The 14,555-nt window shown below is 38.6% G+C and overlaps 4 protein-coding genes across 17 annotated transcripts in view; 2 read left to right on the forward strand and 2 right to left on the reverse strand.

The window, feature by feature from the left end:
- Nucleotides 1-5,164, forward strand: part of LOC120901762 — a 77,491-nt gene extending 72,327 nt beyond the window's left edge. For 6 of the 11 annotated variants that reach the window (XM_040310044.1, XM_040310027.1, XM_040309994.1 and 3 more), the window contains one exon: nt 132-277. In XM_040310044.1, the coding sequence (XP_040165978.1) occupies nt 132-277 (146 nt within the window). Of the gene's footprint in view, nt 1-131 lie in introns of all 11 variants that reach the window. The other 5 variants (XR_005739324.1, XR_005739326.1, XM_040310034.1 and 2 more) reach the window with 3 other exon arrangements.
- A 2,958-nt stretch (nt 5,165-8,122) lies between these two features.
- Nucleotides 8,123-9,770, reverse strand: LOC120896962 (zinc finger protein 830). Of its 2 annotated transcripts, none has more exons than XM_040301502.1 (3): nt 9,691-9,770; nt 9,151-9,575; nt 8,123-9,023 (listed from the first exon to the last, which is right to left on the reverse strand). In XM_040301502.1, the coding sequence occupies exons 2-3, from the start codon at nt 9,282-9,284 to the stop codon at nt 8,147-8,149; spliced, it is 1,011 nt and encodes a 336-aa protein (XP_040157436.1). In that variant the 5' UTR covers nt 9,285-9,575; nt 9,691-9,770; the 3' UTR covers nt 8,123-8,146. The 2 variants fall into 2 exon arrangements, with proteins under 2 accessions (XP_040157436.1, XP_040157435.1); XM_040301501.1 differs by having other exon boundaries at nt 9,677-9,770.
- Nucleotides 9,771-10,273: 503 nt separating this feature from the next.
- On the forward strand, nt 10,274-11,472 carry LOC120898923 (huntingtin-interacting protein K). Of its 2 annotated transcripts, XR_005738746.1 has the most exons (4): nt 10,274-10,562; nt 10,650-10,757; nt 10,821-10,999; nt 11,167-11,472. XR_005738746.1 is itself a non-coding variant. In XM_040305401.1 (3 exons), exons 1-3 carry the CDS (start codon nt 10,410-10,412, stop codon nt 10,914-10,916), a joined length of 357 nt encoding a protein of 118 aa, XP_040161335.1. In that variant the 5' UTR covers nt 10,274-10,409; the 3' UTR covers nt 10,917-11,016. The 2 variants fall into 2 exon arrangements, 1 of the variants encoding a protein (XP_040161335.1); XM_040305401.1 differs by lacking the exon at nt 11,167-11,472 and having other exon boundaries at nt 10,821-11,016.
- On the reverse strand, nt 11,089-13,184 carry LOC120898899. Of its 2 annotated transcripts, none has more exons than XM_040305400.1 (6): nt 12,895-13,184; nt 12,533-12,676; nt 12,196-12,430; nt 11,928-12,041; nt 11,526-11,778; nt 11,089-11,439 (listed from the first exon to the last, which is right to left on the reverse strand). In XM_040305400.1, exons 2-6 carry the CDS (start codon nt 12,627-12,629, stop codon nt 11,131-11,133), a joined length of 1,008 nt encoding a protein of 335 aa, XP_040161334.1. In that variant the 5' UTR covers nt 12,630-12,676; nt 12,895-13,184; the 3' UTR covers nt 11,089-11,130. The 2 variants fall into 2 exon arrangements, with proteins under 2 accessions (XP_040161334.1, XP_040161333.1); XM_040305399.1 differs by having other exon boundaries at nt 11,928-12,044; nt 12,895-13,180.
- Between the last annotated feature and the right edge of the window lie 1,371 nt (nt 13,185-14,555).

Here is a 14,555-nt window from a genome sequence, read left to right on the forward strand (position 1 = left end):
GAAACGAGTACTCTGTTAATTTTATAGATTTTGAATTGATGGTTCGTGTTCTAGGATACTATTAAACTGTATGTAATTAATTCACATTTCTAATTTTTTACCACTGTTCAATCTTATACCATCGGATTTAGGCTCACGGCGTGGTTCCCGCGGAAGCAGTAACGCATCGGCAACTTCCACCAAATCCAACCGTAGTGCAAACCATCACATAAAGGACAACGGTACAACACACCCGAACGAGAGTGTTACGGTTGAGATCGCGGAGATTAAAACGTAAATTGATAACAAACACAGGAGAACAGAACAATGGGAAAACGATAAAGAAAATTACAAAACCGCAAAAGAGCGCCAAAACGGTAAACTATATGTATGTGTATTTCATTTTTGTTATGTTTTGCCTTTAATTGTGAAGCTCTCCCAAAGCATTAATCAAGGCCTCATATATAAGGCATAATTTAAATACTATGTCCTATGAACCATCCGGCTTCCGACAACTTACCATTTTAGGGACCACAAAACGACGCGTTTCACTAAAGAGCCCAAAACCTTCTAACAGTAGAAGCACAATTTAGTAATTGAATTAGTCGCACGAAGATCCAAACAATTGCACACAAACACTGGCTCTAGCGCACGGATTGTATTGCAGATATTTTTTAACTAAATATAGTGCATATTTGCTAAATGAAATGTTCTGCTGCTGTAAAGGTGAGAGAAGAAAAAACAGCTGATGGTAGTGAAATAAATATCGATCTTGCTCCCTGCAAAGAGAAATGATCTAATTAGTTTTGAGAGCCAGGAATACATTGTAACAGGATGACATTTGATTTCATTATGCCTTCATTTACGCTGTTAACTGTATCAACTGTGCTGCTTAATGAGAATGCATACAAATTGATTACATGAACTCGATTAAATATGCATTCTTGCAACCCGGTGTGCAGAAAATAAAGATGGTGATTACAACAACAGAAAGGTTGAATACATTTACTGACTAACAACACATTTAGAAACAAGTTTAGGTGCACTACATAAGACAATCGAAGGATGAAAAACAATGACGAACAAATATCAAGATCATGAGAGAGGGGGGAAAATTTTCCGTGCAGCATAAAATCATCCGTGATAGCAGGAAAGACAGATTATGATAATGACTACATAAAAATGAATGATACAAGCAAAACAACCTACATGAGATAGCGAAACTGAAACAAATTTAGAACGAAAAAATGCTTCGACCGATGATCGTTTATCCTGTTCGTGATGAAAATCTGATGAATGGATCTTGCGTGTGCTATCAATGCAACAGTGTCCAGAAGTTTCGAATGATAACAAAGATGGTTAAAACATAAAGAGGAGGGGTGAACCTGAAAATGTATCATGCTTTAACATAATTTAATATTGATAAGAAACGCTTTCTCATCAGTAACATAACATTGCTAGATCTCATAAGTAGAGTAGAAAAAAACATCGGTTTTGTTTGAAAATTATATTAAACATTCAGCTACATTCATTGCTGGACGGTTATTTGTGATCTTGTTTTAAATGTACATTTTGCTGTCGAGAATGGAAGAAGGTATATTGCTTTGCGCATTTCATTAAATGCTAAACGTGCTTGGCTTTCATCGCGTTGCGAACACCTTTATTGGCAATGAAGATCTCATTAGATCTAAATAATCACCAAACTTAGATAAACTCAAACTATTGCGAATAAAGAAAAATCTCTATTGTGTACCCATGTGATCTAAGATCGGACGAAACGCAAGTCCATCTTATTCCACTGTTGCAACTAGCAGTTGCTATACAAGGACGAACTATAGAGCATAATTTTACTCTAGAGACAACTACAAACCACAACTTGCATGTGATATTACCGGAACGAAGTTCGCTTAGAACTTCGGTTCTTAGGCTTAGGCTGTAGAAGCAAAAATCTTACTACAATATAAAAACGAAGAAAAATAACAAAAACATCAAAAAAATGTTCAAAAAGTAAAAAAAAAAATACTTAAACCTATCACACGTACTGAGTGTAGCAAATTTTTAGGCTTTTTTTATTATCGCCATTACTGATACACTATAGAATTTTACAAGCAATGCGCTGCCAAATGAAATTAGTACATGCTACAAGAATTACAAAAAAATCATAAAAACAATGAAGCCCAAAAATGTAAAAAAAAGATAATAGCATGCACTATGGTGTGATACACCAGTGGAAGTTTGTTTTTCACACACATTTATTTTCACATTTGAACAGAGAAATAACATCAGAATATTCTTCATAAAATAGGGGAAGATTTTAGGAAAAATATTCTGAACATTCTATTTCTCTGCAGTTACACAAGAATCGCCCAAAACAGTAAGCACCTACCTTTGAAAAAAGCAGCGTTCTTCAATTTACTACTTTACATTTACATATTTCCCTATTCGTAGCGGCATGCATGAGCTTACCGTATCAATCTAATACATTGAAAAGCTTTAATAATGAATGGAACAAACCAATGTAAAATAAGATCGTGTGCAATTACACGAATGTATGAATGTACGAAATAAGTACCCTAACTTTTCTCCTATTGTAGCTGTTTTAAACCGTGAAATCTATGATAAATTCTTTTCTCTGAACACGTGACTGTTTGTGACGGTAAGTTCAAACTAGCAATGCCAGTAGCATATATTTCCGTAACTCAAGACCCCTCGACTGCTACATGCACATCATACGAGAATGCATCATAGCCCTTTGCCTGCAGTCAACATTACAAACAATAGTAATTAAAAGTAATGCAACCAGTGAAAAAATAATCAAAATGTACTTGACATAACTTTCTTGAGATATACATATATATTAAAGGTAAGCATCTTATAATTATAGGAAGGCTTTATACAAAACAAAATATATATACATAGAAATATATACACAAACACGTATAAGTTATACATACATAGAATCTATATCTTGGTCCACTCTTACTTCATACAACAAGAATCACAGCTAAAGTGAATGCATACAGCAGCAGCAAATGCAAATAATGCAGCGAACGATCGTAGTTGAACAGCACGACCGCAAATATTGCGAGAAAGATGGTATAGAGGAAGTAGCACGAGAAACACAACATACTACACAAAAAATGGCTTAGAATGTTACGAAACCACGTTGAGTAAGCATAACCATTGTAGGTGAATAGATTTTGGAGAATGTTTAAATACAATGCATAACGCAACACAATGGATATAGCCCACAATTTAGTCCTATGAGTGGCAAGATTTAATATAATATCTTTGAAATAGAACCAACCAGGAAGCAATGAAGTACGAAAACATCTGTACCTCTCAGCCATTCGTTAGTGGGACTGGTTTTCAGCTATGGTCAAGCGAAACGAAACTCTTTGCACTCGCTTTGTTCGTACACCAGAGACAACGGAACTAATCGTATGCTATCTCAGAGGTGGCTCCAGATGATTACTGCGCAGCAGATGAATCGCTGAATGCAGGACGAATAGAAAACAGACACTTGAACTAGCAAGCCAACTAGCGGAACGATGACTGTAGCATACCTGTAGTAAATAAGAGATATCCGGTAGGTTGAAAATTTCAATCAAACAAATAAGAGTATAGCTAGTAGCCGAACATGAAAGCAACTTGTAGTAAAGCAGAATGCTTCTGACCGTACGTAATCTTGGTAAAAACAGTTAAAAGAATCTGTACAACGAGAATGATACTGTTTAAGAAGAAAGCGAATGCATGCAATACTACCAGCATTCTAGCATTAGAAAGGAAAGGTACGCGTCGTATTCTACCACAAACAACTATCAGTACAGACGAAGAGAAATCGCTAAAACGCCTGGTAATTTGAAATTTGGGGAAGAATTTCAAAGACTGCCATGCGTTTTGCAGGAGTAGGCAAAGATGAGACACGAAAGGAGTAGACTGTTTCTAAATGTACTAGAAATGATCAAAAACAAATATTATTCTGTAGAATCAAATTTACTTATAGTGCTTTTTTGAGAGCTTCTATTTTCGTGTGTAGCTCAGTAGCTGATTCAGTACAATGAAGATAACTTGCCAGTACACATACGTTTTTTGCACAAAAAATGCGTTCCATGCGCAATCATTCTACAGATACTTCTCATTTACAGCCAGACCAGAGTAGCAATAGCAACAAGTTGGTAGCATTTAGATGATATTTAGTGATGTAGCACAATAGAAGTACCATTAGTGGCATAATCATGAAACGACGACAACTGTGTACAACGCTGTACATGTTTTAGGTTCTTTTGTGTAGCAAAACCAGGAGCAGGAATAACGTAGGTACTAGACAGCTCATTCAGAGATTAGTGAAGTAATGAACAATTTATCAGTATGCCTACTATTAGCTATAGACCTTCGGGAACTATTTTTCTAATACTGTCTTGGCACCTGTCTGCCTTGTCTCCTGTTTACTATACATGGTCTCAACATAAGAAGATTTTTTTTCTACCGGCTCTGTTCTACTTTTCTATACAGAGTTCGACAGAGTTAGCGACTATGCTCTGGGTGACATTGTCTGTGACAGTCTGCGACAAAACGCTACGTTCGAAAACGCTCGGCAAACATACGATAGCTACTGTAACCTACTACTACTGGACGTTATAGTTGATTCATCACGGCAACATGATCACGAACAATTTCATTCCTAAAAGTGTGCTTCACCACTCGTCACAATTCCACATTTACATACGTACAAACACAAAAACACACCACACAACTAAGATATGCAAGTAGATTGTTTGAGGAAGAACGCTACAGCTAACGGTTGTAACATACTAACTCAACTAGGCAGACATGCTGCAACGCAGATGTAAAACTTCAAGTGAAGTGAATCTGGCCTGATACAAAAATGAAGCTAAACATAGCATAGGAGCGCGTGTGAATGAGGTTTGAAATATGGTGATTACTTTATGCTAATGGCAAAGCTAACGAAAATGCACAATATGAAACAACTGTCGCATGAAAATCCAAGCTGCACACGACGATGACTTACATTACTGCATACTCAAATTGAGCGACAACTCTATTATGAAAAAATACAAACCAAAACACGAAAATGAAAAATCTAGCTAAGATGTATCACTTTACAGAACCTAAAATCTTTTAATGAAACTTATTTACTTTACATAAACTAAAAAAACACAAACGTGTTGATTCTTAATTTATTCTCACATGATGACCTCCAATGTACTATAATTTAAGCTGCTAAAAATTACTTTTTTAAATGATTAATGATTATTTAGAGAAAGCATAAACAGAATAACGAGAGTTTGGAATTTGTTTATCCTCACAAAATATGCTGATGATGTTTATGCATCAAACGATATGTAATCAAAATCTCGAATGAGTGCACACGAACTTTAGTCAAATTAAATTCCTTTTCCATTTGTTAACATTATTATTAAATAGAAGAATAGTATATATTGATGATCCCGTAGAGTCATCTCAACGGCCATCAGGTCGAAGTTTACGTGGAATCCAACGATAGGTCAGCGAATCCGGGATCGGCATGTGAGTTGAATCGAATTCACTTCTAAAGTATGTTCTCAACTTACTTACTTACTTATCCGGCGCTTTGCGGTCTTGGCCTGCCTCAGGACCCAACCCAAATAGCGAGCTCGAACTCCATAGCTGATTTGGGGCTGTTTAACGAAAAATCGTTCCGATGTCGATCTTTGTGGGTATTTAAGAGATGAAACGGTGCTTGGTGGAACTATAAAGCTTTTTAACAAGCACACGGTACTGTTTGCAACTTAGCGGTTGATTAGTACTATCTGTAGGGTTGACGATGGAACTTCAAGGCTTTTTAAGAATGTCTACCGCACTTGGTGGAACTTTATAGCTTTACTTTATGCATGACATAGGTACAAGGTGGCTCTTGTCAAAATGTCAAAGACAGACGCCGTCTCTTGGTTTGTGCTCCAGTTAGATTAGTTATTTGAAGTAACAATATTTGATGCTGTTCATCTACTGCAAAAGACGAATTCAAGCAGCGCTCTTTAGCTTGCCAAATTGAAAGCTTAAGCAATTTTGGATATTTGGGTATAGCTGATTTTCGTATAATTTTGCTTGAAGTGGTAGGTTTTAGACACCAAATTAGTTATTTGATCTGATTTCACATGAAAATTACAATTTTATACCTTTTGAAATGTTTTTTAAAACTTCGAATAAAAGGGAATTTATTTTGCATTTGACATCAAATTTTGCATTTTGCTCAAAGAACTCAAAGAACAAAGAATGACAAATTTAGAAAATAGCGTATAGTGAAATCGCGTATATCGAGTATGGCGTATACCGGGAAATACCTGTACTTACAATTGCTTGGTAAAAATTTCGCGTCGGTCCGAACGCCTCTATGAATTGCTCGAGATCCTGCATGTTTTGCTCTTCCCATGCGTGTTTCTTGGAGCGGTGAACTCGTTTCTCTTCGCGTCTGAGCCGTGAGTATTCCTCTGCACATGCTCGCGTTCTATGCCGTTGCTGCATTGCTCGGTATGCATTATTCTTACATTCAGTCACTTGTCTGCATTCTTCGTCAAATCAGCCAGATTAGGTGTTTCCACGACGTAATGGGAGTGTTTTTCTTGCACATTATTTTTGTTTTTAGAGTCCTCTCGCTCGTAGTTTCATATTTGTTTTGTGGTAGTATAGACTCGTCTAAAGCGGCTTTGATATCCTGTTGAACAGTATTGTCCCTTAGAGAGTCCGTGTTGAGCCGAGGCTGCGTGTTTTCTACATCCCCATTGGCGCTGGAGGGGACAAGTTATACTGCGAAAACTACCGTGGCATTACCATACCAAATGCCGCCTATGAAATCTTCTCTCAACTTCTGCTCCAACGGTTACTACTCCTGGCCGAAAACTTAGTGGACTATATTTTATTATACACTTATAAAACCCAATTGGGCCAGTCTGGTGGTACAGTCGTCAACTCGTACGACGTAACAACATGCCCGTCATGGATTCAAGTCCCGAATAGACCGTGCCCCCACACGTAGGACTGACTATCCTGCTATGGTAACAATAAGTCACTGAAAGCCAAGTTCACTTCCACTATTGGGTACAGGCAGGCCTTGATCTGACCGACAGTGGTTGTTGTGCCAAAAGAAGAAAAAGATCATCGCGATAGTATGCGGGGCGTGCAAATGGTCTCAAGCAACAAAATTAGCATGCTTTCTCGCTCTGCTTGCTTTCATTGTCTGTTGTTTAGTGTTCAATTGCGATGAAACGAACGAGATGTGCAATCTGAGGAAGGGTCATGAGGTGCGGTCTAAGGAGCAAGTGAAAAGCTGTCCACCAATTTTGGTGACAATTTTTTGGATCGGTGGCACCAACAATTGTTTTTCGAACACATCGACATCGACGAGGATTCCGCCAAACCCACCGTTCAATGCATGCGGCGACTTGTGTGGTCGAACGGATTAGAGGTGTGATGTAAGCGATTTGTTCTTTTCGTTGGCCGGCCCATGTGAAGAGGGAACAGAGAGGAGGTAAAGAGATAAATATTTTCATGAGGCAATAGTTTCAATAGAGAAGAAAGAATAAAGTTTTTTTTTTACTTTGACTTTGACGAACATATATGTATCAACGTTTTACAGTGAGCGTGGAGAAAATTATTTTCTAATGAAGGGCCGTACAAGCAAATCGATAGAAAAATACGAAAATTAATTATATTTTAGTGAAAAAGTTTTTTAAATTTTTTAGTTTAAAAGTAGTAAAACTCGGTCGGTAGTGTTCGGACAGGAGCAGAGAAAAAATATACTGTCCGCGGCCTCACGGCCTTTCATTTGAGGGGACGGACGTCCAAATCGGATGGTAAATGGCTGAGTAAATCAACTCAACGAATATGATTCAGACTGAATATAATAGTGTCAAACCTTTTGAAATAGTTTTTAACATCCGAACAAAACGGAAAATAATTTGGCATTTTACAATTGATATGTCAAATCAGTACAACATGCTCAAATTTAGAAATCCGCGTATAAGAGGTACCGTGAATCTCGGGGACCGCCTGTATATTATTATTTTTTATGCCACCTTCTATTCTCACCTTTATTCAGGAAGCAGTTCAATCTTTTCTTTCGTATTAGTTAACATTCATTGTGTATTCACATACATGCTATGAAAATCTATTTGTACGATTTCTTTGCTCTCCAATCTAAAAATTCATCAAACTCTTCATCGGCATCATCATCATCATCCTCACGATCATTGTCATTAGCTGTTTGAGCAGGTTGGCCCGTCCCTTTAGCAGGACTGGAGGACATTTCTGAGCCTTTAACTCCTTTCATGGTCTTAACTTGTTCTTTCTTCTTTTCCAAATCCAACACACGAGACCAGTTGCGTATTTGTTCATCTATCTCCGCAATTTGTCTTTCGGCGGTGGATTCCTCTTGTTCCTCACTGATAATGGCCATGGAAATGTTTGTTGCCTCCTTAATTTCTTTCTGAAATTTTTCCCATTCCTCATCGTTCGGGTCTTTATACTCCTGATTACGTGCTTTCGCATCCATTTTCGGATCGTCAAAAAATCCTTCTGGTAATTTTTCCTCATCTGCCACTATTAAGGAACCACCAACATCTTTTTCCGTATGATCGAGATCCATCGGCTCTCCCACCTGGTCACGATGCTTTTCTGGCAGTTTTATGTTGACAAGATCCTTACGGATAGAAGAGGGAGCATTAGCTGAATTAGCAGCATCATCGAAAAAGTCATTTGGTAATGCGTTCTGTGTTGCTCCCGTCTGCGAGGAATTCTTCAGTATTCCTTTAATCTTTTTCACAGGCACGCTATCAACACCCGTGTCTGGATCGCCGGTTCGTTTCAGATTCGCGTTGGGAGCGTTTCTCAGCTCCACACTATCAACTGCGGAACCATCCTTGAGCTTTTTTGCTAACTCATTGTTTTCCTTGTGCTGCTTAGAGTGTATGTGGACTTTCCAAACCGCAGCTGATCGAACGATCGACCGACAAAGAACACACATTAGTTGTCCGGCATCGTTATATGTATTGGAGGAATCGACAGTTAAGGAAAAATCTACTGTATGTACTATGTGTAAATATTATATATGAAATGTGTTCAATTGTTTTACCTAAAAACCTTCGCGAAATATTTTGTTTTGGAAAAGGATATTTTGCAAGTGGAGATTCGATGCGTTTCAACTCGCCGTCGGACTGCTGCTGTTTGGCAGCTTTTGTTTCACTCATTATACGCCTCAGATCTTGCTGAGAGTATTTCTTCTTGGAAAACTTAAAAGCGGCAGACATTTTCGAAACTTCTTACGGGCCGATAAATGGGAAAAACAAAACTCAACTTCGCAGAGAATATTCCGGCCAGTTTATTTACCAATAATGCCCTGACAGTGGATGCACAGAGTGTAATGTTAGGTACAACTGTTTGAAGTTTCCATTATTATCCAAAGGGCAAAATCAAGATCCATAAAATATTACAAGTAGACCAAGGTTCATATAATACTATAGCTCGGTCATACAATATCACGATAAGATTTTGCCAAATCGTTTTAAATTTGCCTGTACAACGAGTCATCAAGCCAAAACCTGTATGGATGGAAAAAGGGAAGTGTTGTCAAAAATGGTCACAAATAGTTTATGGTTCTCCAGACAAAACAACTTTTCTGACATAAAATTGATATACAGACGGTCCCCGAGATACCTCTTACACCGCTTCTAGACGACCAACTTTGATACGGCGATAAATTTTCTGCGAGCTCTTTGTGCTAATAAAACATCTTAGTTTTAGAACAAAATGAAAGGCAACCGTGATTGTCGCGGGTTTGTGATTTTTTCACAGAAAGGCAACGCTTGCATTTCGCGACATTACGATCGAAGTTAGCCATACTTTCGTGCTAAAACAAGGACGGTTTGACATATGGAAAAAATCGCCAAAAGTTGTCGTGGAAGATTTTTTGGGCCGTCTAGAAGCAGTGTGACAGGGTTAAACGGTAAAAAAACAAACACATTTCTCGCCAGATGAGGCAAAATCGTGTGGGTTATAGATGTGACCAAGGCCTCACCATCAACGGCAATCAAGGTTATTAACAATAAAAGATAATCAGTAAAATATATATTTTGGGGTTTTATTTATTTTTATCATTGGTACTTCTACTATTTAAAATATTTTCTAATATGCCTCTTCTGTAAATCTATTGTATAGACATCTTTTTAAAAGATCACACCGTTCCGCCGCAGAATCCGTCCTGCCATTTTGGCATGCTTCAATGTTATGACATTTGTAAACGCTGTCAAATAACAGAGAAAAAAAAGCCAAGTGTGGTGCTTCCGATTATAGTTTGATTTCATTATTCCGCATTGCCGGAAATTTGTAAACAGTAAAGTTGTTCTGGACGCAATTTTTAGACATCAGACATCCAAATGGCCGATCTGGAGGTAGTAAATGGTGTCGACGATGCGAACGACAAAAAGCAAAAGAAATCGTCGAAGCATGATGGTGGAGCCGCCGATTTGGAAAGAGTGACGGATTACGCCGAGGAGAAGGAGATCACATCTCACAATTTATGTTCAAACGTATGGATAAATCTTTTGCCCTAGTAGCGTACATGCTGCAAATGCTGTTTAGTGCCCTTATTATCGATCGTTTGCCTTTTCTTTTAGGCTGCAAACTTGTTTGAAGATAAACGCAACAAGGAAAATGAAGAAAAGCTAGCAATAGAACGAGAACTACAGAAAGTACATGTGAAAAAGGAGGACATAGAATTGATCGTAAGTATTCAGTAGTTTTAAAAACTCACGTTAGAATGCCTGATACGATAAGATTGGTTGCAGATTCGTGAAATGGAAATCACTCGCAGCAAGGCGGAACAGACTCTACGCGTGCACCGGGGCGACGTGGTAGCAGCCTTAGAAGCGCTGATAAACTAAAACTCTATGCCGTTTGTGTTCCTTTCCATACGCTATATGAAGTGCGCCGCTGGACGCTTAAAATCTAATAAAAGAAGTGCAAAGTAAGTGCAAAAATAAGTATGAGCGGAAAAGAAAAGAAATTTCCTTCTGTAAACTATACGTTTTAGATCAAATTAACTCGTACAAAAAGTCAATTTAAATTTAGTTATTCTATTTTTTTTATCAACACCCTTTACATGTAAACCGTCTTATCATTGCTATTGACTAGAGGAATATCATAGCATTCTTCCTTGGGACGTCCATTCGTTTCACCATTATCGGAGGGTTGTATGATCTGTGGCTGCGATGAAGTGAGTTTATCGGGTTCGAACGCATGATTTGTTATGCCCTGAAGGTTACTGGAGGTGCGATCGGTTGGCAAATCCATGGATAGTGCATGATCGGTTGTGGTGGTCGTGGGAATATCGATTACTGCTATTCCACTGCTCGTTCTGTCAGTTTGTTCTTGTGTGTAAGGTGGCGGATTCTCAGCTAGAGAAATCTGAACAAATAGATGAAACATATCACTATTGGATGTCGAACACCCCAAGTCTTGCATGTGGTTTATGGCTAAATATAGTACTGTACCGTATCACCATCGTACGCTGGAGGCGGGCCACCTACGGGGGCAGGATTGGACTGTCTATCAGGCTCGACCGATGAACTCTGCTGACTGATCTGTCTCTCCGTTTGCCTCTGTTGGTACTCGTAATTATGCCGAGTTTCATATTTGGGTGGACGATCTCGTAAGCGCCTAATGACGCGTTGTTGTATGGATGATAAAGAAACTCGACTAACAACAGATTGGCGAAATTCGCTCTCGAGCACTTGATTGTTGCGTCTGGCGGAAATGTAAAAGGAAAGGTTATTTACACAAATGTTGTTCAATTGACATGCGACAGTGTTCAATCGCGGTTGCCAAAGCCAATCCTGGAGATAATTTTTATCACTATCTAGAAAAAGATAAACGAACACATCAGACGATCTTACCTCAGACGATTACGGAGTGTTTTGTACAAGAGAAAGCTTAGAGAAATCACACCAAGCACCATAGCAGTTGCCAGTGCAACCTGAGCAGCGGTCAAGAAGAACAAAGACTCCTGGCTGCTGTGAAGAAGATTTACACGATAGACACAATTTCATCATTGAACATTGTTATACACACTGCTCAATAGACTTTATAAGACTATACTGCTCACTGATTGAGCCGGTTTTACAGAAAACAAAGTCCGGTGACGATCCGTTTTCACATACTTACATGCAATTTCCATTGCTATCCAAAGAACATCTCCGGCAAACGCCATGATAACAGGTAAGTGCATCGCTGATACAACAACCCCGGCAGTACTGTCCTTCGGCTGGGCAAGGCACACATTGAAAGGATCCTTGATCTTCGAAGTGTGGTTTACACTCGCAGAAGCTATCCTCTCTGCACACTTCAGTTTCCGCGACACAAACTACAGCACCACACTGCGTCAAATTATCAGTTAGAGCTGCAAACGAACAAAGAAATCACTCAAATATAAAATAATAAATAGTATAGCACACAAACCACTGCATATTGCTATGACGGCGTAGCAAGTGCACCCGCATACCTGCGTGAAATGGGTTCGTAGTGGTTGTGCCGCTCAATGCCGGAAGCCAACTAAAGCAAACAGCCAGCATCAAGTACGCTATCTTAGTAGTGTCCATTCCAAAGTGTTGGTGAACCGGGATATCATTTTTTTTGGGTGGATCAACTAAAACAGCATATTTAAAAGTAGAAAATTAACTTTTCGTCGGATCAATTGCAAAACATGCCTTTGTGGAAGAACGGTGTTGCCGTTAGCATGCAATATGCCACTAATCACGATCAAAGTGGCGATAGAGGTTTGAAAATACGAGCACAATTGGGGTGATTTGCAGCGGTATATCGATGTATTGTGTTAGCTCATTTGTTCTTATCATAATTACGTACTTGGTTTCCCGATTGATAGAGATAGTACGCAACCGTCGAACGCTACGGAGACGAGTGTATCATTTGGAATCCAAAATAACGTATATCAGCGAGCCAGAATGGGGTACGCTGCACACGTAGTCGTGTTTACTACCTATTCTACAATAAACCTTCGACGACTACGGCGAAACGCTGAACGAAGAAACGCGAGCACTACATCAAGTCCGCTCTCAAGATCCCACTAAAATTCCCTGTACAGCCCATATGAGGTGAACCCCTGGACTAACTGGAAAACAATGTTTATCGAAAAGCGCAAACGTTGCTATCGCCTTTCTGATGATGGGGCATAGCTATGATGATGGGGCATGGTATCAATATCTTGGGCGAAGATAGTAACAGGGCGCTTATCAGTTCCTCAGTTCCTTTCTTCCGCGCTTTTTGACACACTGTTCTTCTGCCTGTTCCTCTTGCCTTTAATATCGATAAAGTGTCCGTGGTATGTGCTTCAGGTTCGTGATTATTTTAATGTTTTATCTGCTTTACAAAAATACAAAATTTAAAAAAAAATGTATATATGAAACAAAAATGGAAGAAATAGGAAATGTAAACTGTTGTGTCTGCCCACAACATAAACCATTGTCAAAATTATAGTTGTAAGTGTGGAATTGCATTGTAATTAAGGTGTAACTTGAAACATCAGAAGCGCTACAGATTAAGCTTATACGACTAGAAAATCGAATATCCATAGAAGAAAAAACGAAATCTCCACACAGCTTCATTGGTTTGCTCAATAGATGGCGATGGCGTATTACAACAACTCATCGTTATGTTGCTGTCCTTTTCTTGCAATGTGTTTTGACAAGTTTCATCTTAATCACGACCTACAAAGCCTTCTTACTTTCTGAGCAAAAATCTATATGAATAGTAGTGTAGTAGTCAGATACGTGGGTATCAACACCAATGACAATTACTCAAATCTCACTTGATTCTGAACAAACGGTTTACATTGGAGTTTAGTATTGAAACAATAGTATCACCGTTCTAGTTCTAGCGATGCGTATTTTCAATGCGAAACCATACAACAGTACAGAGGGAATGAGAAAACTCTCAAAGCAAGGAAAGCGCTCCACTGGTTGCGTATCCCACCAACAGATGGCAACACCAGCTTTTTTGTTTTTTTTAGAATGCATGAGTCGTTTGCCGTCTGCTAAACGAAGTCTTTCTATATTCCGTTTAGGTTGAGAGCTTGAGTCGTTAAGAACCCGTTTAGTGGTCGTTTACTGGATTTGTGGCACTTGGGTCGATTGGCAATTATCTGTCAAACTTAGACTTTGGCACAAAAATACCTCTCGTACGTGTAATAAGGCAAGAGAATTGTTCTGTCACCTTTTACATTTATTATTTAATTTATTGAAGTTTTTGGCTTTATCTGTAAGACTCATTCGGTTTTTCCCATTTTTGTTGTTTTTATTCATCATTCACAAGAAATTCAATATGCTCTACCGACATTGACAGTAAAAATCTACTCTCGAGCAAATCGGAATTGAGCATGTCGAATTCCGATTTTCCGACTCTCATTTATCTATCAAACCATGTTTGAAGGATAGATTCCAAAATCGAATGACAGTATTTTCCTCCGTTTAATAAGGCCTTAACAGGTACCGCATATCTAGGGGATTACC

This window comes from Anopheles arabiensis, chromosome 2 (assembly GCF_016920715.1).
Source record: "Anopheles arabiensis isolate DONGOLA chromosome 2, AaraD3, whole genome shotgun sequence".
Taxonomy (NCBI): Eukaryota; Metazoa; Arthropoda; class Insecta; order Diptera; family Culicidae; genus Anopheles; species Anopheles arabiensis.

Bases quoted from the DNA above. Each gene is read 5' to 3' on its own strand.
- LOC120896962 (XM_040301502.1), bottom strand. From the start codon at position 9,284: ATGTCTGCCGCTTTTAAGTTTTCCAAGAAGAAATACTCTCAGCAAGAT. The intron at 9,024-9,150 runs ATATCCTTTTCC...TTCCTCCAATAC, and splicing joins ATCGAATCTCCACTTGCAAA to ATATAACGATGCCGGACAAC.
- LOC120898899 (XM_040305399.1), bottom strand. From the start codon at position 12,629: ATGGACACTACTAAGATAGCGTACTTGATGCTGGCTGTTTGCTTTAGT. The intron at 12,045-12,195 runs GTAAGTATGTGA...TCTTCTTCACAG, and splicing joins GATAGCAATGGAAATTGCAT to CAGCCAGGAGTCTTTGTTCT. The intron at 11,779-11,927 runs GTAAGATCGTCT...CATTTCCGCCAG, and splicing joins ACACTCCGTAATCGTCTGAG to ACGCAACAATCAAGTGCTCG.
- LOC120898923 (XM_040305401.1), top strand. From the start codon at position 10,410: ATGGCCGATCTGGAGGTAGTAAATGGTGTCGACGATGCGAACGACAAA. The intron at 10,563-10,649 runs GTATGGATAAAT...CTTTTCTTTTAG, and splicing joins CTCACAATTTATGTTCAAAC to GCTGCAAACTTGTTTGAAGA. The intron at 10,758-10,820 runs GTAAGTATTCAG...GATTGGTTGCAG, and splicing joins AGGAGGACATAGAATTGATC to ATTCGTGAAATGGAAATCAC.